Source organism: Pezoporus wallicus, unplaced genomic scaffold, assembly GCF_028554395.1.
Source record: "Pezoporus wallicus isolate ANWC-B61680 ecotype Strahan unplaced genomic scaffold, APGP_CSIRO_Pwel_v1 contig_8791, whole genome shotgun sequence".
Lineage (NCBI taxonomy): Eukaryota > Metazoa > Chordata > Aves > Psittaciformes > Psittacidae > Pezoporus > Pezoporus wallicus.
The window spans coordinates 1,178,308-1,204,139 of NW_026635603.1; the positions used below are offsets into that span (position 1 = coordinate 1,178,308).

Genomic DNA, 25,832 nt, shown 5'->3' on the forward strand with positions numbered 1-25,832 from the left:
TGAGGCACTGGAATGGGTTGCCCAGGGAGGTTGTGAATGCTCCATCCCTGGCAGTGTTCAAGACCAGGTTGGACGAAGCCTTGGGTGAGATGGTTTAGTGTGAGGTGTCCCTGCCCATGGCAGGGGGGTTGGAACTAGATGATCTTAAGGTCCTTTCCAACCCAAACTATTCTATGATCTTTAATGCTAATTTGCAGCAAGGTGTAATGGTGGTTCTTGATTTAATTCTAATGACTACTGAAAACAAAGGGTTAAGGGTTTGGAGAATGTTGAAGCATTCCTTTACCAAAGCAACTTGCAATGCAATTAAATTTATTTCCCCACAGAAATAAATGACTTGGGATATACTTGCAGTTTTCCCCTAATCTCATTCTTTTCTTTCTCAATAGAAATGGCATATGTTAGCATAAATTACATATTACAGTGTAATGAAGAGGAATGTCCCATAGTATGCACAGCCAGGGTCATTATTGATAACAGGTGCCTCATGCAAAGCATGAAGCACATAGACATGGAAGAAAACCTCAAAGCACAGAGATGGCTTTGGGGATAAATGGGGACAACTCTCCAGCTCCTTGTCTGTATGCGAATCCCTTGTGCTGTTACCAGTTTCTTATGTTATTTCTCCTTAAGAGCCAATAAATATTTCCAGGGGCAGATTTACTTGAGAAACAAATGTCATGCCCTATGCCTGGAGCGGTTCTCCAAAATAGAACAAGTTTCAGGGCAAAGGGGGGAAAAAGGTAAACTTGACCAGCATTTTAAATAGTCAGGTTGCTGTAATCTCGTGGCTGTTGAGGCAACTCATGAGTAGTTTGGCTGTCTGGGCAGTGGGGGTGTGCAAGGTAGGTGGAGGCTGCCCCAGATGTCTCCAAGGCTTGAGTTATACTCTTGCTCCAGGTCCCATCCTCATGGAAGTTATGTTTTCATCACTAACTTAGAGTTAGGGGAGACTTGGTTACGGTCATCCACTGTGAGCATCAGTGATGGCCTCAGGTCAGTTAAGGTTTTAGAGTACCCAGGATACACGTGGGAGTTGTACAGCAGTACCTTTGGGCTGGGATTTCAATGACCAAGAACCTTGTCCACTAAGAACTAGCCTTTCTTTAGGACAAAAGAAAAAGATCTAGATGTCTGAGAACAATACCATGTTATTCTTCCAAAGGATGCAATGGTAAGGATATGGCAGTTTTCTGCTTCCATAAAAGGTATTAATTTTTTGGCAGGGATTTAGCATTTAGTATTGCAGTGCCTGAAGAAATAGGATTTTTTTTGCAGTTTTACAATAATTTGTCACTTAAAGTGACAAGTGTCTGCAGGGTTAATATGTTCAGTGGCCTTGTTAAATAGCAGTAATTTATGAATGACCGTTTTAAACACTTTTCAAGATCTTCATTAAAGTCAATTAGTCTTTGGTGAAAAAAAGACAAACCCCAAATCTGTTTACCTGGATTAAGGTTAAATCCGCATTTAGTGTTGTCATTAAGAGGAGAGCTCACTGCTTCAGTTTCATTCTAACCTGAGTCTTCATTGGGAATTTTACTGCTATACAGAAAGTCATTGTATGCTTGAGCATCACACATGTGCCATGCAAACCACCTAGAGTAACTGCTAGAGATTAAAAGATTTAAGAGCTGCATTTCCTGTGGTATGAATGTTCCTAAAATAAAATGAGAAATAAATATATATATTAATTATATATATAAACCCCAAAATTTCTTGGCTCTACTTAAAGTTCTGCAGTGTTACGTTACACTGTCTCTGAATAAATATTTGTTGAGTGACTGAATGTTAACTATTAGGGATTGGTATCAGCTTCAGTATTGCAGTAATCTTCAATCACAGCTTCTCATCTCTGGACATTCTTCTGGCACACAGTGTTTGTGCTTGTGTTCATATTCCTTCTCTTCTTCCTCTGTGATAACTGTTTCTTTGGGGACAGGAAGTAATCAGTATTAAAAACATCGCTACAAAATCTGGCTTTTAAAATCCACCCAGAGGAACAGTTTCCCTTCCCATCTCCTAAATGTTATTGATGTGTTTTGCTGGCTTTGAATAAAACACACCCCGATGATCTTGTGTCCATGTTTCCTCCTCAGAGCTACTGTTAGTTAGCAGGAAGAGGCTGCAGACCTCTTCTGCCTGACGCTAGCATTGACAGCTAGTGTGGGTAACACCAAGTGTGAAGTAAATAGGTTAAAGTAGAATTAGAGAGTAATAATTAATGATATCTGTATGATGCCTACCTTCCAGAAACACTGCAGAAGGGCTATATCTGTTTCATGCTTCCTTTTCATTACATTGGACTAGTAGCCTATATTCCTAGATTAAGCTCACCCCTTTCCAGTAGTGTTTTAAATACACTGTAGTCTCACATGGTGCTCTAAGTCTTTAAGCTTCCGAGTGGTTGCTCTGGCTGATGAGCAGTTGTTTGCATTCTAGATGATGAATCGGGTTCCTGCTTAGCAAATGTGTTCAGGCTTTATTCTCCACAGGCCAATACAATAAAAAAGTAACTGTGAAAAATATTGTATTTCTAAATTCTAAGCTACTGAAGGTCGAGGGGAAAACATGAAACAAAAGACTTCATTTAACATGCTGGTTTGCATCTGTTTGCTCCTTGGTTTCTTGGTTGAGCTCTCCCAACATTTTAAAGCAACAGTTTCCAGCATCATGTCAGGAGTGTTTCTATGTACTTATCCATCATCTGTTTTCTCTCTACATGGATTCTATTGCAACACATTGCTATGTTAATTAGACTTCCTTTGGTTTACCACCTGTCCTTGGGATAGGCCTAAGACATCCTTAGTATGTCATTTTGAAAAGGGCTAAAAGATAAGCTCAGTAATTTTAAGCCTTCTAATATTTACAGGTACATTCCCAACAATTTTCCATGTCTCTTTTTTTCTTGGGAGTATTGATGGCTGAAAGGTCTGGAATGTGTCTAAGTAATCAATGGCTCAAAATGCTGGAGCTTATCCGAGAGCCTTGCTTGAAGGTGTGCACTCGGTGTTTGGAAGCTCTCAAAGACATCTTAATGTAGTTCCTCAAAATTACACTTTAAACTGGCTGGTCCAGTATTGCGTATAGTGCGTGTTGCTTTCCGCCTAGGGTAAGAGGGAGAATGCTGTTCTATCTGTTCTTGTGCAAAAGCAGTATTATGCTCTTGTATAAGAATTCTCTTTCTAGTGTGAACCTGTAGCAAGAGGCAGAGGAATCCTAAAGAGTCTGCAGGTGTGCTAGCTGAGGTGCTCTTTCCTGCCCTGGCAAGTGGTTGGTGCCACTGTGGATAAAGGGCTCAGCTACTGATTTTGCAGAAGGTACATTTATGCTAAGGTACAGGCACACACCTGTAATTAGGAATGAAGGTGTGAATGAATGGAAGTGACTGGTTGCACAAGGAACAGGACTTTCTTTTTAACTTATTCTTTTCACCATGGTTCAGGCACTGTTTTTTCTATGTCCATCTGAGCATCTCCACTTTGTCCCATTGACCTTTTCACATAAAGTTTTGTGTTTTTCTGTCTCTTTTGCTGTTGTGTGTAATAACTGCTCTGTGGCTGTACCTTTCTGGTATAAGTGAAGAATCCTCTTTCCTTCAAAGGATGAGCAGTGTTGCAATAACAGGGTTCTCCTTTCACCCGTGCTCTTTCCTGTAATGTCATTATCTGCTTTTGCAAGCATCAACTTTTTGCTGTCATACTTTCTCACAGTATTGAGGAGCCAGGAAAAGAAAGAAACCAAACAGGGGTTATTAATGAATCTGGAACACTTTGTCTTCTCAGCAATCTGTTTTTTAATAGCCGCTTTTAATTTTAATAAGGATGCCTCCCATGCAAGGGATGGAGTATTAATGTTTTCTTCTGAGTACTCTGGAGCATTAATTGCTGAACAGTGTTGAACTTGTGTGTTTTACCAGTACTCTTCAGACAACACAGGTGCCAGTAACATGCATGCACAAACCAGAGTACTAGAACTGCTTTCACTTCACTCGTGACAGCTATGCGCATTCAAACTAGGGCAAGCACTGATTTAGAGGGTTGATTACATACAGATGCATATCTGGTCCTAAATCAGTAGTGTGTTTCAGAAGCTTCCCTGTATCTTGCTTGGGTGATGGGGTGCTCCTGTCCAGGAGCCCCAGCAGGGTGAGCTGAGCACCAGGGGCTCAGTCACTATTGGTGTATGTTTCCTAATTTGCCAATGTAGTTTAGACTCGAGGTTGGGTTGTGAAAATTGCTCACACACCACTGTTATAATGACTCTTTTCAAACACCTCACCTGAAGGTTGCTTTTAGGAAATCAAAGTCTTTCTGTTATGATAGCATCTCTAGAATAATTCATATAGGAGCAATGTGGGTCCTCTCCTGCAATTCACAGAACAGAGCGGATGATATAACAGCTAGTGTTGTCTCTAACCACCAGAAGTAAGGAAGCCCCATCTGGAAACCTTGCAGGATAGGGTAGTAGGAATAGAAGCCAACCGCTGTTAAGGTCAGCTCATGAGTTTCCCTGAGTACTTATTCCCCTTCCACAAGCTTTTCTCTGAGCTCTACCAACTAAGCTAAGTGTAGCAAATGCATGATGAAATGTGAGGAGTAACATGGGAATACAAAACAGAAAGAGCCTTTACAATGGTGATAGTAATTGAGAGGACAAACTGTGCTTACTGTGTGTTTAAGGTTTTGCTTGCCCTTCCTGGCAGTTGTCATCTCCTGCAGGTTAAATAATGCATGTTCATAGAGCAAATGCATTCACAGTGTGGCTCCTATGGGAACTTCTGAAGAGTCTAAGATTAGAGAAAGTCCACCTTAGTGTGGATGCTGCTGTTAATAAATATTGACTGACCATAAAGGAGATCAAAGCAGTCATGAGGTGCATTTAGGAATTAAAGTATGTGATTTTTTTTTTTTTTAGTTCTTGGTGAAGGACAGTGCTTTCTGCATCCCTATAGGTGCTGTGGGGGTCCTTATTGTTGCAGAATGCATTCAATAGAATGACAGAGATACATTTGATCTTTCCCTCCCTGAATAGTCATAGGAACAAGGGGGAATTAACAACTGAAGTCAGTTCCAGAAGACAGGCCGTTTGTTTTCATCATGGTCAAGATGGGGGGCTCAGCTGCAGGAAGCAGTAGTATGGACAACTTCAGTAGCTGGAGTTGGAAGGGAGCTGTAAGAATCACTTGTTCTTGCTTGCATCACCTCCCAGTGCAGCAGCAAGGTTCTGGTTTTGCTGGGCATTCACCTGTGTTGAAGCCTACCAGTTGTCCTCCACAAAGGAGGACAGGTGGTGGTGGTTCTTGAGTGGCACTTGGATGTGAATTCTCCTGTTGTCAAAGCACCTTCAGGCCTTGCTGGTCAGGAGAGTTTCCCTCTGTTTAGACTGTTAATCAACTAACTCTATCCCTGTAGGCAAAGCCAATAAGAGTCAGGCCAATGGGCTAGACGTGCAATAGCTGAAATTTACCAAGTGGTTTAGTTTTAGTTGATTCGAATGCTTTCCTTGTCTGGTTTTTGAAGGCAAGTTGTTTATCCAAGTGAAGTGCTTTAAGATACAGCAAGAAGCATTGACATAGCAGAGATCAATGAAGGATGAAGAGGCCTATTTAATTTAGGAAATGAGTGACTTGGCTCTTTGATCCTGTTGCATTCTTGTATTCCCAGAAGGTTAAATTTAGTCCTGCATACACAAATTCTGTTTGACTGAGTTTACTTGGGTTTTAAATATTTGTGGGTTTCTTTTGTTTGGGTTCTCTTGTATAACAAGAAAAAAACCCCAAGTGTTACCACATAATTAGGCTGTTGCTGTGTAAGCATGTGTAGCTCTTTTTAGACTTGAGAGCAGAATATGCAAATCCAAACGCATTTCTTCAAACATTCATATTGTGTAAAAGAAAAAAAACCCACACCCTCTGACCCATTGTACACAAACCAGCCTACAAAAGGGCCTAGGGAAATTGCTCACATTTGGATAACCAAGAAATAAACCTAGTTTGGCTCACTCTGCCTGCAGTAATCCCATTTTCCACAAATACGGGACACCTGGTGCAGTGCAATGCAGAGGTGTGCATTTTGGTTTGAGATGCAAAACCATAAGGTAAGCCTTAAAACATGAGGATAGGACTAGTTTCTACAGTGATGAAAGATAATCTCAGGAAAACCTTGTCTGCTTTAGTGTAAAATAAATGAAAACCAAAGTTGAGTGTTCCTTATTTACTGTTATTATTTACATTGATCTTAACCAGCCAACTACAGCAGATGTTGGCGTGAGATGAGCTCTGGCACTTCTTGCTCCTGTGAGTTCACTGTGCGGGGCCAGCTACGGCTCTTAAAAGCGCAGAGTTGAAATACGAGGTGTGACATCGAAAACGAAGGTGAAAAACCAGGCGGAGGAAGGAAGTCCCATCGGGGAGGCAGCAGCGCAGCCCCTGCGCTCCTTCGCACATCCCTCCTCCGCCGCCCTGCACACCGGCTTCGCTCCGGCGCGGCCGGTACTGCGGCTGCCGCTAGCGCTTGGAGTGACCGGGGTGGCTCAGCGGGGCGGCATCCCCTTTCCCCGGGCGGAGCTCCGCACCGCGGCCGCCTCCGCCCGAGCAGCTCCGCGGGCGCGCTGCAGGTGCCGCGGTGCTCCTGCCGCTGAGCCGCGCCAAAGGCTTGTGGGGGGGTGAAAGTACAGAAAGTTGTCAAACAGCCAAAACCGGGACAATTCAACCCAAAGCGGTGCCGGCGGACACCGCGTCCCGCTGTCCCTGCAGGCCGCTGCCGGTGGGGCAGCAGCGGCCCAGCTGCCCCCCGCCGGGCAGGCCGGGGGCGGGGAGGCCGGGGCGCGGCGGCGGCGCCCGGCTGCCCCCATTGGCGGTGGCGGCGGGGCCGGGCCGGGGCCGGCGGCGGCCCGAGGTTTAAAGTGAGAACTTTCCGCTGGCGGTGCCGAGCCGCACAGCCGCCGCCGCGCTCTCCTGCCCCGCAGCAGCCGCGGCCGCCGCCTCCCCCGGGCGGGCCGTACAATCCTCGGCAGTGTCCTGAGACTGTACGCCCGCCTCGGGGGCGACCCGGCCGAACCGGATCGCCGACCCCCGACCGACCGCTCGCTCGCTGCCGCCCGCGGAGCCCCCGAGTCCCGCGGGCAGGTGCTGAGCCCGCCCCGGCCCGAGAGGCGGCGCAGGAGTCGGCAGCCGCCGCGATGACAGCTGACAAGGAGAAGAAAAGGTGAGGGGCCGCCGGCGAGGCTCCGGTCTGCTCGGGCCGCTTCGTGCTCTTCCTCCTCCTCCGCCGGCTCCCCCCGAGGCAGGGCCGTCCTGTTCGGGGCTTTGCGAGGGCTCGGAGCCTTTGTGCGGACCGGCGGCAAGAGTTCGCCCAGCCCGGGCTGGGGCTGGCGGGGAGAGGAGAAGGGGAGCAGCGCCCAGCCCGGTCCTTAGGGCCGCCTGCGCTTCTCTGTCGGGCGCAGAGCGGAGCCCGAGGGAACGGCACCGGGGCCAGCAGCGCCCTGCGAGGAAGCGGCCGCGGGTCCCGGCTGTGCCCGGTCGGCGGCGGGCAGGTGCGGGTCCGCCGCGCTGCGGGGTGGCTTTGGTGCACGGTGTGGCAGGGCTTAGCCGCCTGGTATCGGTTAGGACCCAGTTGTTAGGAAAGCATCCTTCCCTTGAGGACGGGGGTTTGACGGGTAGCACCCTTAGCAAAATGCGTTTCAGGGTTAAAACCTTATGGATGTAACTGCCCGCCTGGTAAACCCGTGCTGATTGCTATAAGACCGACACACTGGGACAGATCCTCTCTCCAGCCCAAGAAGCTGGATGTCGCATCAGATGTGCGGCTCGCGGAGTTCCTCAAGTGCCGGCGAGCTTTCCTAGACGGCTGGCAGCTCGGGAGCGCAGGGCGCTGCGCCGTGCCAAGGCCTGCCGCCTGGCCGGGATGTAACGCTGGGCATTGCCATGGGTGCCATAAGGAACCTTCCGAAGGGAGGAGAAGTGACTCGCTAGTTTTCTATCGCTACCTCAGTGCGTTTTCCTGTTGGTTCTTGCGATTGAACGTCGAAATAGAACTGAAGGATCCCTAACGCAGAAGTTACAGGTGGAGATTAAGAAGTCTCCAGTCGTGGCTTCAAGCCTGTAAGCAATTCCTGGGGATGAGCAAGGGCACTGACACGGTGGAGGCTTAGCAAGCGAATAAAGGTCCACCAAGTCTCATAACAGGGTGTTTGTTGGGTCTGTTTTATACAGCAGGCACTCACAAGGCTGGATCTATTATTGGCTCAGGTTGCCGGTCTAACTGCAGATTGTGTTTGTAAACGATGTGATTTACAGACTAAGAATTTTATCTTGTTATTTGTCGTGTGCTTTCCAGTTGATGGTGCACTAAACTTTAAACACTGTGTTTTGGTTTGTATAATAGCCCCTTTTTTCATTGAGTCACCCTATGACAATGTAATGGGGGAAATGTTACAGTATAAACCATGCATTTTCTATGTAGTCCCCTCAGTTTATCAAACGCTAATGTGTTAAGGTTAAATAATTGCCTCAAGTATATTTTGTTCTAGGCATTAATCTTCTGTGCAGGCTATAGAATAGGGGTATGGTTTGTGTCCTCTTGTGTTGAGCAAGGGAGTAAAAAATTATAGCACAGTATAATGTAGTTATGAAAATGTTTTATAGGAATGAGAAGAACGAAATAGTGTGCATGTTGAAAATACACTGCGTTTGTTATTCAGCCTTTTTTAATGAGGTGCTCTTAATCTCTTCACTTTTAACCTCTTACTTTCAAGCACTGTGAGGGGTTGGCTGAGCGCTGTCTAATCTTGCAGGACAGCATGCTGGAGTGCTTTGTGGAAATGCTCTTCTGTTACGACAGAGAAACTTCACCGGGCTGGTTTGAACACTAATCCCGACCCTGTCACTGATTTTACATCAATCTCGTGACAGTCTTGTGATGGTGTTCCACTGACCGTTTGCTACCTCTTTCAGGAGCAGGGGAATGGTTATCTGGCTCTTGGGATTGTTGTGTAAATTAATGTTTGTGGAAGAACTGGGGGAGAAGCAGAGACGGGATTTAAGATAGCGTGCTTGTGTCTCCCTGTCTGTGAGCATATGTACGTCCTGAATGGGCACCTACCCGGTGTAGCCTGGTGAAGCAGGGTTATTTATTTCTGGGTTTTTAGATTTTCCAGTACTATTACGAATAGATTTATTGCCTTGAGTTCACCAGTTGTTGTATTATTTGCTTGATCTTTATCCAGATACGCAGCTAGGAAATCTAACCTGACTCACTAATAGCATTTATAAATCAATTTCGAGGAGAAAAGGTGGTGGGGGTAATCTGGTTTACCAGCTTTCCAGGCAGATCTGGAACATATGTTTGGAGGAGCAGTTCTTTTACTGTTAAACAGATGCACTGTGGAAGTTAATATTTGATTCTTTTAATGGTCCATTTAAGTTGAGGAGCATCCTCAGCTTCTCATTTGAAGCTCTGTCAATAGAAAAGAGCAGTTGCTTTCTTTGGAACAAATGTTTATAGCACTTTTAATAGGCTATTTTCCCACATTTAAAGTCAGTGCAAGACACTGACCTGCGATTAACATGGTGGTTATTTTAACTTTTAAAAAAAACCATTATCTGCACAGTCTTAGATACAAAGTCTGATGTTTCTTAGAGTGCTAATAACTAGGAACTGCGAAAAGGAGGAGTAAAAGGGTAAAACACACTAGCAAAATAGTAAAAGCTAAGGAAACGGCATCTGTGGTTAATGTGCAGTACAACAGCTAGTAGATAGGTCCCAATTGGGGCAGTTTTGTGGAATACCTTGGTGTGGTTTTGCATTATTTAGTCATCATGTGTTTTTGAGGTATTTGAGGGACGTAGTTATTTTGTTAGGAATGGATAGTGTGTCAAATGGACTGTTCTGGGTGGAGAAACAGTATGAGTTTGAGAAGTCTGAAACCAGGCTCAGGACAAATTGGGTTACCACTGAATATGATTTATTGTTTGGCTTCACCTTTTCAGTTGTGGTGTTTGAAGATTTGTATGCTTGCTGCCCAGTTGTATGAAAAGCCAGATCTGCAGCTCAGGCAGGTTCTGTGCTAGTCCCCGTATAATTATACCAGGTTTGACCCCAATGGTGTGATGTTATATGGGCCTGTTTAACTTCTGGTCCAGATAGTAAACAAATGGGAATCCCGACAGTTATTGGCTAGCTAAATGACTGCTTTCAGTTACCCTTTCACTCTGGGCTTTATTAGATGTTGTGCCCCTCTGAGCAGACACTTTGTGCCTCAGTTTCCACTGACCTCTACTTCAGGAGAGGGATCTGCCAAGCTGAGGTCACTCTTGGCAGCTACTCCTCAGGATGAGGAGGCAGTCCTGATGGCACCGCTTTCCAGAGCTCAGGTAGTCGATTGCTCTCTCTTAATGGGTGTAATTTGGGTACCAGGAAATGCAAGCGTTTGGATGTGCCAAGGTGTTGAACTGCAGATTGCAGGAAACTTACTACAGGTCTCAGTTTTGTTCTACCTAGTGACATGTAAAGAATGTCACTGTTGCCAGGTGTACTATCTTGCTCTGCAACAGTGGTGAATTACATGACCTTGTCCCTCCACTTGCCAATGTATCTTGTTCCTAATATTCTTGGAAGCCTTGCTTTATGTACTTCAAACCACAGAGCTTTGAATACTTTCCTTTGTGGACTATTGCAGAGGTTATTTGACTTCATAGAAAAATTGATCGAGTGTTGTTACTGCTGAGCATCTCCCCGCACACAGCCCACATGTTCAATTTAATCCTATTTGCCTCTATGTTAACATCTGCCCTTACAATTTTTCTTATTTGGGGTTGACAAAAGGAAATGTAATCTCCTGAATTCAGGTTGAAATTGATTGGTTAGCACACTTCTGTGATACGGTAACATCAAGCAGCTTGGACTTGCGTTTCAGCACCAAAAATGCAGGTGCTTCATAGCTTGCTGGTCTTCGTGGATGACTCTGGTCACTTCTTCCAGTCATACTTTGGTTTTGCCCCTTCTGGGTTCTGCACTCAGTGCCCATTCTGTAGTTCTACAGATGTGGAAATGGCTTGTGTAGTTAGGCTGCATGAGTACCTTGATATTTCCCTTTGACTGCAATGGCACGTAGCAGAGGTTGGGCTGAGCTCTGATTTGGTGTCCTGGCCTGCTTGGGACAGCTTGACTTCCATCTCTCAGCTGCTGTGGTTTCACCTCTGCAGAGGCAAAGCATTTGAGCTTAATTTGAGCAGCGTGCAATGCAAATGCTTTTTGTGTGTACCATCCTCCCAAACTTACCTGAGCTGCTGAGGATTTGTGCTTTGCAGGGATGCTGCAAGGGCTGGCTTGGCTCTGCTTTGTTTAGCACTTAGATTTTTAACCTGCTCTTGGACTTACGCCCCTTAGTATGCAGCACTTTTCTGTGTCATGTCCTTTTCACTTCTGATGTTGATCATCTCCTGTCATATTTACCCTGAGGTTCATTGGGAATATCTTGCATATCGGAGCTACTCTGCAAATAGGAGGTTTGGGATTAAGCTCCTAATTTAGGAGAGGCATCACAAGTGTCAGAAATGGATATCTCTGCCTTCCTATAGCATTGTTTGTTATGGTGGATTCATAAACATTAAGTATGTTTGTTTTCAGGTTCCAAGTTAAGAGCTGCTGTTAGCTGTGGTAGAGGCAGAACTCTTTGAGTCTTGAACCTTTTTCCATTATTTTCAAATGGGATAGCCTTGTTAAAACTGAGAATGAGGATAAACATTAGAATAAGGGGATGAGCAATACAAAGGCAGGTTTTATTTACAAATAATAAATATATATAGAATGGTTTTAGTCCTCTAAAGCTATTTGTGAAATGCTTTTCTGTTAACTACTCCAATATTGAGAATGTCTTGTATACCCTAGTAATTATGAATAGCTTGACTCCTATGTGCTGGCACAAGGTTGACAGAACCCATCTCTGAAACTAAGGGGAAGAGCAAGTGTGGTTATAGTGCAGCTGGTGGGATTTTCTCTCATGTATCGTTCTTGTGCTCCATTTGCTTAAAAGGTAATACAATGATGTAGTTATGTGCTGAGGATAAAATCTGGACTTCTTATATAAGAAAAAAGTAATTGTTTTCTTGAATTTACAAGGCTACTTTTAATGGATAATCTTTCTAAAGTATGTAAAAATGGGAAACAGTCTTTTACTGTGCTCTTGGAAAGTAGATTAATGGAGTAGGCCAATTGGCCAAAGTAACTCTTATTTAATTATGCTATTTACTTCTTGAACTCAAATCTATTTCTGATTTTGGTTTTTTGCTCTGTGACTTTCTTTAGGTCTAGAAAATTCAGCTGAAACAAAATCTGCTGTAATAAGTTCTGATATAAATGGGCATCTTTAGGTCTTAAAACAGTTAGGCTTGTAATTTAATTTACTTGACTCTTATTACAAAGAGCTTGGAGTTGGATAATGTATCCACTGTGCTTCTCTGTCAACTGCATTGCATGACACAACAAATGGTCAATATTCCATTCTATAGAAACTCGTCAGATGTCTTACCTGGCAAGAAGCAAAGCAGCTTTAGTTGAGTTTTTATGTCTGAGCTTCAGTCAAAGAGGTGCCCTGGTCTTGACCCTTCCTCTGTGTGCTAATATATGGAATCAGCAGTTTTCTTGGATTAGGGGAATGTTTAGGGTGTTGCCTCCAAAAAGGTTGTCTGAAAAATTCTGGAACTTTACAATTGCTTTATGTTAGCCTGTGTGTGTGCGGTTAATACTGGCTTATTGCAGCTTTATGGACAAGTCCTGTGCATCTGGGCAGGAGGGAAAACCACTTTCTTACTTTGTTTCTGCTCTCAAGTGGGGAAAAAACCCAAGATATAATACAGCTGCATAGCTTCTTTTATTCCTAATACAAAGACGTTAAACCATCCCCCAAGTTACAAATGCTTCTTCGTTCTGCTGTGTGTATATTCATACAGTAATCTGCCTTCAAGCAAACATTTAGTGTCGTATGTTTTAATCTTATGTGGAGTATCTGTAGAACCAAACTGACAGTTTTCCAAAAGCATCTCAACAACTCATTGGTGTTTCCAGCAGCATACAGGAGAACTCAACACACCTCTGAAAGGGTGTCATGCCTGTGCCTGACTTACCCCTCCAGACCCTACTTCTTGAGGCCGGTCCCTAAATCCCATCTGTGACCTACATGAACGAAAACCCAAGGCTATAATGATTCTAATGGGCTGTAAAGCAGGATTGGGGTGAAGAGACAACAGGGGTTTGGCCATTTACGGGATTTGGCTGGGATTTGTTTTTTTTTTTTTTTGTTGGTTGGTTTGGTTTTTTACTATATCATCAGTAAGCTTAAGAGGTATTGCCCAACTCTGATATTATCTCACAGCTACTATTAAGTGTCCTCAGCTATTTTTAATCCCAACTAGTTGTTGTGGTGATTAGGTCACCATTTACTCTATAAACACACTGCTGATTTAACAGTGCACCAAGATGAAGGTGAGGTTCTGAGAATGATGATTCCCCCCTGAGTATATGCTTCTGTCCTACAGATCTGTAAAATGAAGACTGTATTTATTAAATAGTTGGTGGACAGAAGATGCTTTTTCTTACTGATCTGGGCTGGTGTCAAACCTGCCTCAAATTTTTCTGAATTTAAATAAAAAAGACTTCCTGCTGTGTGCCCTCAAGCTGCACCTGGGTATTAGCCCTTTCCTGCTGCAGGGAGGGTGGTATATATGACCAACATATGTATATTATATATCTCTATATTATATATATAATCATATGCTGTTTCTCACCTTCCATGCTGCCATGCCCACAACCTGTTTAACATCTTAGCTGTCCTTTTCTTTTCTACCTGGGGGCTGTCCCTGGAAGCTGAGGCCATCGTGATGGGGGACGTGGTGTGATGGTGCATGCCTGGCTTAGGGTCCTGTGCTCTAGAGGGTCAGTCTTTTATTGTTTTCCTACAGAAAAGCCATGAGTGCCAAGTCTTACAGTGCACACTGCTGCCTGCCTCAGCTGTTTTGGTTTTTACTCCAAGAATCACTCATTGCCTTTTGCTTTTGCCTCCTTCCCTGCAACCCCAGCAGAACAGGAGGCTGGAGCACTTTATATTTGGGTATGAAATGCTGTGTTCCTTCTGCTACTTTTACAAATAATGTTTTGGTGCCAGAGGAGTGAGAGCAATCTGACCCTCTCATTTTGTTTCGGGAAATTGTCTTATCTAAGGAGAGGCTAAAATTAGAAGGGATATGGGGAGGGTTGTGTGTGTTGGGTTTTTGGTTGGTTGTTTCGTTATGTTTTTAAACTGAGCAACTCTTCTAGCGCATGAATCATGTGGGTGGAACTTATGGCACTTGATAGCAAGCAGCCTGTCTGAAGGTACATGTGAAATAAGATTGCCAGGATCATTTAGAAACTATTTGGAACTACTGAAATGTGAACTTAATCTATTGTAAATATTTGTTAATCATTATCTAATATACGAAAATACATTTGGTTAGAGTTAGGCAAATGAAGGGAAGATACAAGGTGCCGGTTTCAAAGAATGAGTTAATGAGGAGTGGAAGAGCTGCAGATGCAGTTGATAGAACGAGTGTTTTCTGTAAAAATAAGTATTTTATTGGAAAAGAATCCTTCCAGAGCACCAGTGAAACGCAAATCGGTGTTAGACCAAAGTGAAGGGATGGGGTTGAGAAATGGTAAAAACGTTTGGAGGTTGCTGAAACACTTGGATTCCTGTGTTGCCCATTGTTAATCTAAACCAGGATGGTTTTCCTTTGAATGAGACTTGAGTAATCTTTAGTCTCTTTTTAATTTAAAGATTTATTTTTTTTTTCCTCTGGTGTTTGACTCAGTGAGTGATTTGGTTTCCCCCAGATCTTTTTTGTTTTCCCAAAAGCTATGAGACACATACATGAATCTGGTTTGGTGGCTTGACCTCAATCAAGTTCCTGTCTTCCTTTCAGGGGAGACTCTTATACATTTATCTGCTAAACCAAAATATTAGGCATTTCTTTCACATTACTCGTGAAACCCTCATCACTGAAGGCCTTGAACTGAGAACAGTCCCAGTCTTTCATGAAATGGAATTGCTTAAACAAGTTACCAGGTCTGCTGAAAGTATTTCGTTGTCTTTGGATTGGTTAGGGCAGGAAGTGTGATTTGGCAACAACAAAGGTCTCCTCTAGTTCTGGTTATATGAACAGCTTTTAAAAGACCATAGTATAACTGAAAGCATAGCAGTAAAGACCCTCCCTACCCCTGGTCCACATCACTGGCCTCTGATAGGATGAACAAAGTCAAAATGTAGGAGAGATGAGAACAGCCTGTTGCAGACTTTCTTACTTGGTTGTTCTCAAAGGACTGATAGTTTCAGAGTCATGTTCCTGAAAACCTGCCTACGTATGGTGAGAGATAGAAATGTTTGCCTTTCCCAGGAAAGCCATTGCTTTAAGTAACAGGAGATAATATATTGTGAAATATAGTGATCCCAAGTGATACCCACCTTTGGCATAGTGCATGCGTTTTCCTTAGGTAGTCGGCTTCCGATTCCTTTAGTGTGTGTTGTTTAATACAGAGTAGGTGATTTGCTGAATGACTGAAGAAGTCAGTGCAATGGTCTGAATAAGCTGCATACAACCTAAAAAATGTTCCCTATTGCTCTTTTCTTAAAAGGGAAAGCTGTTGCTAATTTATAGCATCAAGAGGCCTTACTAACTTTCCTAAATCTTTGCATGGGAAAAGGCCATTAAGAGCTGAAAATTTTGGTGCAAGTTGTTTAATAGTGTTCAGATGTTACTGCATAATGTTTTCCTTTAAGATACACACGTGTGCCTGTAAGAGAAATATTTGTTTAGTAAGCTGAAGGAAGTATGAAGTGGGATGGTTATTACACAGTTCTTATAAAGGTGGTAGAAGTAAGCGTTAAAGAACATCCCTTGTATTTTGTTTTAGCCATTAGCATATCTAAGGTCTTTACTGCAATAAAAAGGTACTTCAACTCTTGGTATCGCAGTTGTGGTTCGCACTTGCATTTGTATGATAAACTACAAAGCAACCCCATTCAGTCATTTGGTTTGGGACATTCTTGTGGCTGGTGCTGGTCTTTGAGCCCTGTCCATTGATTCACAATTGTATCACCCTCTCTGCCGGTAAATTCTTGGTGTTATTGGGTACTTCAAAGATCTTTTGTGACGTTAACACAAGATCCCCCACCCCTCTGCATTTCTACATTTGTAAATATGGAATGTTGCTAGGAGGTTGCTAAACTTTAAGCTGTCATGCGATTTGTATCCAAAATTTGTTGCCAGTACCAGAGTGTCTTCTGAGATTGGATGTGTTGCTGCCTGGTTAGATTTTTTGTATGCTATTATGATGAAGTAACATACTCACCAGCTGATGGCAATGACAGTATCTTCAGATTCTTAGGTAATAATGGAGAGCATTGACTTAAAGCTGATACAAAGCTTGCTTGGAACAAAAATGGTTTTTGAATGAGCTATGGAATGGCAGGATCATGCATGCGTGTGTGTAAAGAAATTCAACATTAAGTGGCTTTATCATGCCACTACTCCTTAGGCAGTATTTTGCTGGGATATAAACCCAGTGACTGATTATAGCTGTTCCCCATGCCAGGATTTTTTCTAAGGATTCAATTGTCTCCAGTGTGTCTTATAAACTGGGAGGGAAGATAGGAAATTAGTGGAAATGCTTCTGCTGTTTTTCCTGTAGAGCTTTTGCCAGGTGATCCCTTCAGAGAACTGGGCAAATGTAGCTTTTCCAGAAGGAGGCAGCCTTTGGGAAGGATGGGCTTTTAGGAATGGCCTCCACAAGTTGCACTCACCAGGAGGGAAGGGCTGTCTTTGGAGGGATTTGATTACCATTAGCTCTAGCTGTCCCTGGGTTTTCCCATCTCTCCTTAAAGGGAGCCTCTGTCAAAAAGGAAATAATATGACAAATGTAGCTTTGGATTTACATCTTCCAGTGTATCCTCATATTCACCTGAGTGACCCATTTCTCATCGTCCTTTGAGCTAATGCATGAAGATTGGGGAATATAGGAAGCTGGAATTTGACGACTTTTGTACTTGAAATGGGTGACCTTTGCTTGCACAAGAGGAAACCAATAGCCCATCTAGCCAAGGATGATGATGCCTGATCTCAGCAAAATAGCATGGCTTACATTTACAAGGAAAGCTAGACATTTTTCAAGCTTAAGTTGTCTTCACACTGCTACTGGGTTTTACATAACAGCAAAGCCATATTTATGTTCCCAATGATTCACAAAAGAGCACTATCCTATTCGCTTAGGCTTGTGCTGGCTTGAAAATGAGATAGAAGCAAGATTTCTTGAGGGAAGCTTACTGCTGGTGTTTCGTAACACCCATTATTTCCCATTTAAGAAAAACAAACCCCCCAACCCCACTTTTGTTTGTTAACCACACGGCTGGCCCCAGCCAAAGCATCTTTGGCATGGGGACCCACGCCGAAGCATGGTGAAGCTGAATAAAATCATAACTTGGATTCTGTCTCTTGAGCTTGTTCATTGCTCTCAGTAGAGCTGGCTGGTGAACAGCTTCAGCAAGTGATTCTGGCCTCTGCAGTTGCTTTTCCCATTGCCTTTACTCTCCACACCCTCTCCGAAAGCCCTTCTCACTCAGCCCCGGATCTTTGTCCTGCTTGGGATGGGGTGCGCTGGGTTGGTAACGTGGGCTAGACGGGGTGGCTGATCTCTTGTCATTACCCTCGCTCCCCAGTCTGGAAAACTGGGATGGTAATATATCCTTCCTTCCACCCTTTGTGTGTCTTATTTATTTAGACTGTAAACTTTTTAAAGTAGGGACTTTCTATGCTTGAAACAATGCTGTAGCGATGTTGGCAAGAAGCTTGTATGATAAACCTAACTTGAAAAATGCTTGAACAGAGGGTTGTCAAGTGGAAGGAGTCTGGTTATCTCTTGCTCTTCTTACATCACTGGTTAATGGCTTTCTTTACTGTACCACTTCATGTTAGCCCTTGGTTTGTAGCTTACACACATGGGTGACCTTGCTTCACCACTGAATTTGGCCCTCCTGTCATGTAAGATCCATGTGCAGTTTGGACACCCCGAGCAACTGAGAAATGGGATGGTGGTGGCAGGGGATTGGCAATGCCCTGAAAGTGTCAGAGAGATCATAAAATGCAGTGTTCTGTCAGATGTCATCACAAAGCAGGCAGGTGAGCAGCCAATTGGGCAATAACAAAGAAAAGGAGGGTTTGACCATGGCGCCAAAACCAGTCTTTTCCGCAGATAGGGAGTTCATTAGGGCTCCAGTTGGCAATCATTTGCTCTCAGTCGCTTTAAACTGAGCGCTGTAAGAAAGGAAAGCAGTACTGAATTACAGGGTTAATTTGACATGGGTTTAGCAAGCTCCTTCACATAGACCACATAGACTGAAACCTGTGCATCTTCATTTGCATTAAGGCTTCTCCCATATACAGGTGGCAGGGCAGGCCTGAAGAGGGAGCAGGCATGTTCTTCTGCATGAAGAAAAGATATTGAGAGAAGCCTAACCATTTATGCAGGCTATAAAAGCCTAACATTTTTTACTGGCAGCTTTGCATACTGTATACACAGGCCCTAAGAAGATAGTGTGAGAAGCCATGTTATCTGTATAGCACCGTGCCTTTCCCTTTGCCTGCCACATCTTAGGACAACATTCCCCACCCCCCCAAACCTAAATGCTACCGTAAACACAGAGAAACTAAATTCCAGCCCCTCCAAATGCAAGCATGAAGCAGCAAACAACAGTGACCAGCACTGCTGCTTTCTGACTGCTTCCGTTCAGATTTATTTTAAAGGAAGCATATGACCACAAATGGTGCTTATTTTAAGCACCACAAAAAGTGCCTTTTCAGTGCTCTTCCAGCCTGGTGAATAAAATGAGCAGGGAGCAAAGTCTGCACTGCAGGTCACCATGAGGATTTCAGGTGCAGTGATTGGCATCTAAAGATAGAGCTGAAAGAAGAAGGGTACCTGGTGCCTGACCTGTTAAAACCTTCAAGAAGAAATCGTGTCAATATGAAGTCATTATAGAACATTCCTTCAGAGGGAGTTGATGTGATGAACACAGTAAACACATAAGGTTATATGTTGGATTGTGTTTTGAGTAGGTTACAGCTGTGAATGTGCCTACAGAATCACTTGTACATTGAGCTATGTGCTCCTGTTGGTTGGGTTTCTTATTTTCTATTTGTACCTTATTTAGATTAAGTGCTTTGGCTTTTGTGCCAAAGTAACTCCAGCTCTGGAATCTTTCAAGTCTAATAATGTATTTAGACCTTTTATCATGTTGGGGTTCAGTTGTCAACTGTGTGTAATGTGAACTTTTATCCCTCTTAGAAGGGAATTTTGTAATCGTTCTACTTGGGTTCTACTGCTGTTAGCTGATAGATTAAGCAAATGAAATGATCCAACAGTAAGGCATAAGGAAAGCAAAGTAAGCATCTGTTCTTATGCTATTACTTGTGTAGGGAGTCAGTTCTGATTAACAGAGTTCTAAGAAGGAAATATTTGGTGGGTGAATCTATTTCCATACACTCTGTTTTGAAAGCGTTTAGTTTGCTTGCATATCAGGAGTTGTTGTAGGGCATATAGTGAAACTGTGGAATATGGAACTACTGTACCGAAGGAAAATAAAGATAAATGTCTCAACCTAGAGATGCACTAGCTGTTGAGAGTCAGAACATCCCCTTTCACCCCAGAGAAAGTAAATGCTTTATGGCTTGTGATGGTATATTATGGTTTTCTGTAGCTGAATGTGAATTGCATACAGGAAGTTTGGAGCAGGATTTTGGCTGGGTGAAATACTGAGAAATGCAGTCATCAAAAGAAATCTTAATATAAGATTTATTTTTCGTAGAAGGTGAGACAGTGATTTCAAGAACTATCCTCCTCTAGCTTATTTTCCTAAGGAATCAAGACTTGCACTGTTACACTGCGTTTCTGTCTCCATTCCTGACAGAGCTGTAAGGATCTCAAGGATATTAGATGCCTGGGAATAGGGGTTCAGAAGCAGCATTGCAAGAGCTTCAGGGAAAGGCTGTAGCACAAGTGCATCCACCTGTAGAGTCCAGGGACTTCCTATGGCTGAAGAAGTCACAGGGACAGTAACTCCAGCCAGGTCCATGCTTGCAGCTCGCTGTGCCACAGGTACCAGGGTCCAGCAGGAGTCTGCAGAGCCTGGAGAAATGCAGTTTGGGTAGCACCCTTGTTTGAATAACAACTCCTTGTTTTTATAGCATTGTTCAGTAGTTAACCCATGTGGCATTTTCAATACTCATCGTGAGATATTTGGTAAAAATAAATACAGATAAAATGGTTTTCCTTACTCTGGGCATTTCTGAGTGTTACAGTGTGTTTAGACCTTACTGGTTTTGGATGAAGAAACTGCTATGCAACTATGATAATACTAATGCTTGATATTGTGAGGTGTATTAGACTGGCCACATTAAGATCACCAGTAGGTGATCTCTGGCTCTAAGAAGTGCATCTGGACTTCTTTGTGGGAGATAGACATTGCTGTCTTCAAATGGAGAAACAGCTGCACTTCTGAACAGCTGTAACTCTGGATCCAGCTGTAGAAAGGTCTATTTTGGTTGGAGAGGTCCAACCGTGTGTGTGTTTGGTGTTGCTTGTCAGGTTCATGATTAATTTTGGGCATGGTCGTACCAGTGGTAACAATGAAGGCATTGTCACCATTAACTTTTTCACTTTCCTGTGTTGCCGTGGTACTTGTTGAATTATTTTTGCAAAAGCAGTAGGTTATGGGAACCTTTATGTGTGCTAACCGTGGGGCAGACGGGAATCTCTTGTTTTGAATTTGTTGTTCCCGTAAATGATGGTATTGATGAAAACTTGATTTATTGGTGCTGATAGTCGGCATCTACTGGAGATCTATTATAATTCTCAGAATCACTTCCCCCAGTTCAAGGCAGTACTGCTGTTTGGTTTTTGTTTGTATCGTGTATTTGCTGGAAGGAGAGCACTATTGTGTGTGTTTTGAGGGTGATTACAAACATAAAATAGATTCTCCTGAGAACGCTTTGTCTACGCTCATCACAATTGGTAATTGTTTTATGTTGTGTAAGACTTTGCATGCTGCACTTCTTATTTGGCTGCGTCTGTGTGAACCTCAAAATGGATTCCCACCTCCAACCTTTTGTCATTAATGTTTTAAAGGAGAATGAATCCTAGAACAAAGCGTGAAACTTGTCTGAACTCATGTATCACCAGATAATGAATTTTTGCCATATTGAGGCCCATTTTTTCAGCCATTTTGGAATCAAAGTTGGCTGCAACTTAACAGATGCCTTCTCCATGTAGAACCTGGATGAGGTAGTTCTCAAAAATGAGGAAAAAAAAACCCCAACCCCCCAAACAAAAACCCAACATCCAAACCAATTATTTTCCGCATGTAAGCGGATTAAAATAGTGTATTTGTATGAGAAGTGGGTGTCATCTTTTTGTGCCAAGTCCACTTGCCGTGGTCATTCCAGAATGCCAAGGGAAAAGGAATCCATAACCCTTGCATATCTTATTAGCAGAGTGCCTTGAGGTAGAGATGGGCAAGACGCGTGGAAAAAATGAGGCTTCTGCCAAGTACTTTCTTTGTAGGTCACTCATTGTAGTTGAAATTACAGGGAGCACAAGAGCAAGCGGTCTATTAGCAAAGCCATGCAAACAAACCATTCGCCACTTCTAACAAACGCTGGACCAAAAATACGCCTCGCGTTTTAAAAATAAGCCAAGACTTGGCGAAAAATAAGACCCCAGGTTTATCTGCATTTCATCAGGTACATGGCGTCCTGGAGCCTAGCCCACTGGCAGAAGCATGGGGAGTGTTATCCTTTGCAGCACTGGGAATGTTCTCCGCTGAATTTGGCGCCAAGGACCGAGCTTTGCTTGTTAGCTGAAGTTCACACAGACTCCTTGCCAGGCCTGCCCAGAATGCTGTCTCCTCTGACTTCCTGTGCTCTTGCATAATATTTCCTTGCCGGTTGTGTAACCGTGGCTTGCTCTGGTCACTGCCCGGTTTGAAGGGTTGACTTCTTAAAAGGCCAGTCCTGCAAACGTGTGGCTGAGCCATGCGGGAGGCGTCCCGGTGGTGACGCTGATGGAAGCGCCCTTCCAACGGGGAAGCCGCTGGCGACGGAGGGGGGTGTGGATGGAGATGCCAAAATGTCTGAAGGCAATAAAGTTGCCTGCCGCAGCCCCGTGACCAGATAAGCGAGCGGCACGGCTTCAGATCGACTGTGCTTTTGTAATACACCACTGTTGCCCTGAGGTTAAAACTTAAACAGGGGAAGTTTAGATTGGATATAAGGAGGAAATTCTTTCCTGTTAGGGTGGTGAGGCACTGGAATGGGTTGCCCAGGGAGGTTTGTGAATGCTCCATCCCTGGCAGTGTTCAAGGCCAGGGTGGACGAAGCCTTGGGTGGCATGGTTTAGTGTGAGGTGTCCCTGCCCTTGGCAGGGGGGGTTGGAACTTGATGATCTTAAGGTCCTTTCCAACCCTAACAATTCTATTTCTGTAACAAATATAGGTGTTAATTGGTGTGTGTGTGAGCACCATGGGCTCTGTATCAATGAAAGAGCGTGTTTTCAGAGCACTATGAAGTTCTCATTACTGTTAGTAGTCACTCAGTTAAGAGTCCTTACATTTGCCTTAAAAACATGCTCCAGGTACCTGGAGTACTGATTACAGCAAGTCAAGGCATTTAAGAAAATAGTGGTTTCTTTCTGCTGGTTTTAATGCTTTCATGCAAGTTGTTTCTGCAGTTATCTACCGTTAAAATGCACATCAATTTTGTGTTACTGTTGAAGCAAGTGTATGTGTCGAAGTTTACCATTGATTAGCCTGTATTATTTATATATATATTTTGAAAGTGAATTTCATAGCAGTTTGTGCCATCTAACTGCATTTACACTGATTGTTTTTCAAGTATTTGTGTTTGCCCATGTACTTATACATGGAACACTGCGCATAACCCAGAGCTTTGTCAGTAACTCATTTTCGGAAAGATGCTTGTCTACCATGACACTTTCTAGGACCATGTTTTAAATTCGGTTTTCGAGCTGTTACTCTTGTTCTTTGGCAACCCTGGTCCTGGCATGGCTTTGAAAAGCAGAAGAGTAGGGATTACAAATAGTCGCTTCTGTATGTTTGTAAACTTTACTCTGTAGACTGTCCTGGTTTGTGTGTTAGAGTTCTCCGATCCTGTATGCTCTTCCAGTTAAATGCTACTTAGCTGCTGTGAAGAAACAGAAGAATCACTTTAAAGGAAAAGCATTAGCATTGAGTTAGTCATCAGTTGTGCGAGATTTATACATAAATCATCTCATGCCATAATCTCTTCCATGAATCCAGGTTTCCCGTTGTCATAGAAACTTTGACATCAAAAAAGTTCACGCTGCCTACACATGACTTCTTGCAACAGTGTATTGTTAATTAATCTGATTAATTCAACGGAAAGTACACTTTTACTGGTTAATGTGTGTTATGAGGCAGGTTTTCTGGCCATTTAAAAGTGGTTTATTACCTTGTGTTCCTCAGATCAACATTTTAATGACTGCAGTCTAGCTAATATAGTGTTTGGAAAATTGTCAAAGTTATATAGTGGCGGTACTACTGACACCTAGCAAACCATTTTATAGTACTGTGAATACCGGAGCTTCTGGGGGGCAGGCAGTAAATACACTGCATTTTGACAGATTCAAAGCCAGAGTTCCTCGTATGGCTTGACCACTCGGCTCTAGCAACACAGATGCCAAATAAACCAGGTTCACCTCCACACGTTTTTGCCGGTGATGGAGAAGCCACTTTATGTGCCAGTATCAAGCTTGCTTCTCACTGATGGGTTTGAAGTCTTGGATAAGCCATACAAATATGAATTGCGTGGTAGAAATAGTGGTGCTAGGATGGGCCTAACATGAAGCAAAAAGCGTGAGAATTACCAAAGGTGTTGGGCTGAGCATTGCTTAGCCAGCTAGAGAGCACAGTTCGCAGTCATAGAAGAGGGATTTCCTCACTAAATGGAAGCAGACATAAATGTTGAGACCCAGCATTCTGTTTCTTTTTAAAAGTCTTTGTCTGTCCCGTGTAAATAATCAGTGAGCAGTTTTAACAGATTTCAGACAAAAATGTGTTGCCTTATAAAGACAGGGAGCTGGGAGTTTACAATTTACTCAGCACATAGAATAACGAGGTTGAGAAACTCTTGTTCAGAATAGATAGGATGGGTCTCGGTATGGGTATCGGCAGTGGTAGAGGCACACATGCTCTCTGAATCCAAAGGTAGCAAGCGCTGAAGAGGTCCACAGTCACATACATGGGCATGTTCTTCTTGCTCTTCTTTTACTTTAGTTAGGAATGTGAAAATAGGCCTTGCAGAAGGGTTAGGGGTTTAATCCTCAGCTGCACAGGGAGGCACATCCCCACTGCATTCAGTGGGGTTTTGTCTGAATTAAGCAGCTTGGGATTATGCACTTGTGTACATGTTTAAATAAAAACCTCGGTCAAGTAAACAAGCGTGTAGCTGTATGCAGTAATCTGCTTTCCAAGCTGCAGAACACCCTGTGTATTTTGCGTGGCTGAGTACAAGGCCACGTCTCGAGCTCTGTTTGAGCTCCTGGTAAGGCCACTGATTGCCGGTCCACATGCGTCTCGCTGCAGGAGGAGAGCGATAGATATCTCGGAGGGGTACAGCAGCCTCCGTCACTCGGCTTGTGGTGGGGTGAGATACCGCCGGCCTTTGAAGGACGTGTTAGGGCAGATACATGCTTTCAAAATGCCTGTGCTCCCAGATAAAGGCAGAAGGGAGCAGCTTGCCTAACGCTGGATGTTTTCAGCCCGACATACCTGCCCCTTCCTGATGCTGAAGAACTTCTCTCTGTTTCTCAGGCTGAACTTTTACAGGAGCAAGAATAAACCTCTTATCTGAGGAAGAGACTGTGTAAAGGCCAACTAGAGCCACCAGAAATAGGGTTATGCTTACAGTGCCAAAGAGCGTTTTTCATGAGCTGCATTCTGGAGCTGACATTGAGCAACATCTGTAAGTGTCTTGTGTAGGGGGGAATGGGACATACACCTGCCTTTACTTAGATACTCCTCATACAGCTATCACAGTTGAGAGTGCTGATATTTGTTTTATTTTGTTTTCTTCTTATAATGTGAAGTTGTTCAATGAAACTTGCCCAGAGGCTGTAGCCTGGCAGGAGGGAAAGCCAGACTGGTGATGTCGCCACAAAACGTGCCACGTCTCATGCAATATTGTGACTTGTGTGCTATAATTAGGGAGCTGTGCACATGAGGCAGTGCTAGAGGTGTGTAATAACTACTTTATTGTATGCTATAAAACCCAGTCTTGCTGAATACTGAGGACCTCAGGAGTTTTGGAACAGCTTCTCCTACTGTCTGAAGTAGTAATCCAGCATGTTTAGCTTCTTAGAGGGTAGGTCTAACAACAGTTAGTACATTTGTATAAGTATGCTTAAAAAGCTTAAATGGATGTGGTTTGAAAAAGTGAAATGAAAGAGCTGTAAAATTAACATTAAACCCCAGCATATGCTATGGTGAGGAAGTGTAGTCTTAGCCGTGCTACAAAAAATAGAGATCTGAAAAGCTCTCTGGCTGTCAGATATACCAGACCAGGCAGAAGTGGGTATTAAATGTTACTGTTGCTTATGGTGTGTTGGGTTTTGTTTGCATTTTTCAAAGCGTTAGGGAATTATGGGGTTTGTGTGCTTAAAAATGGTGACATTTCCAAAAGCTCCCTTTTCATATGAAGCAGAGGATGAGAG

The 25,832-nt window shown here is 43.5% G+C and overlaps 1 protein-coding gene across 1 annotated transcript in view; it reads left to right on the forward strand.

Annotated features, from left to right (window-relative positions):
- Window positions 1-6,887: 6,887 nt before the first annotated feature.
- Window positions 6,888-25,832, forward strand: part of EPAS1 (endothelial PAS domain protein 1) — a 76,519-nt gene continuing 57,574 nt past the window's right edge. The window contains exon 1 of the mRNA XM_057396975.1: window positions 6,888-7,208. Within this exon, the coding sequence (XP_057252958.1) occupies window positions 7,183-7,208 (26 nt within the window). The 5' untranslated portion in view covers window positions 6,888-7,182. The remainder of the gene's footprint in view (window positions 7,209-25,832) is intronic.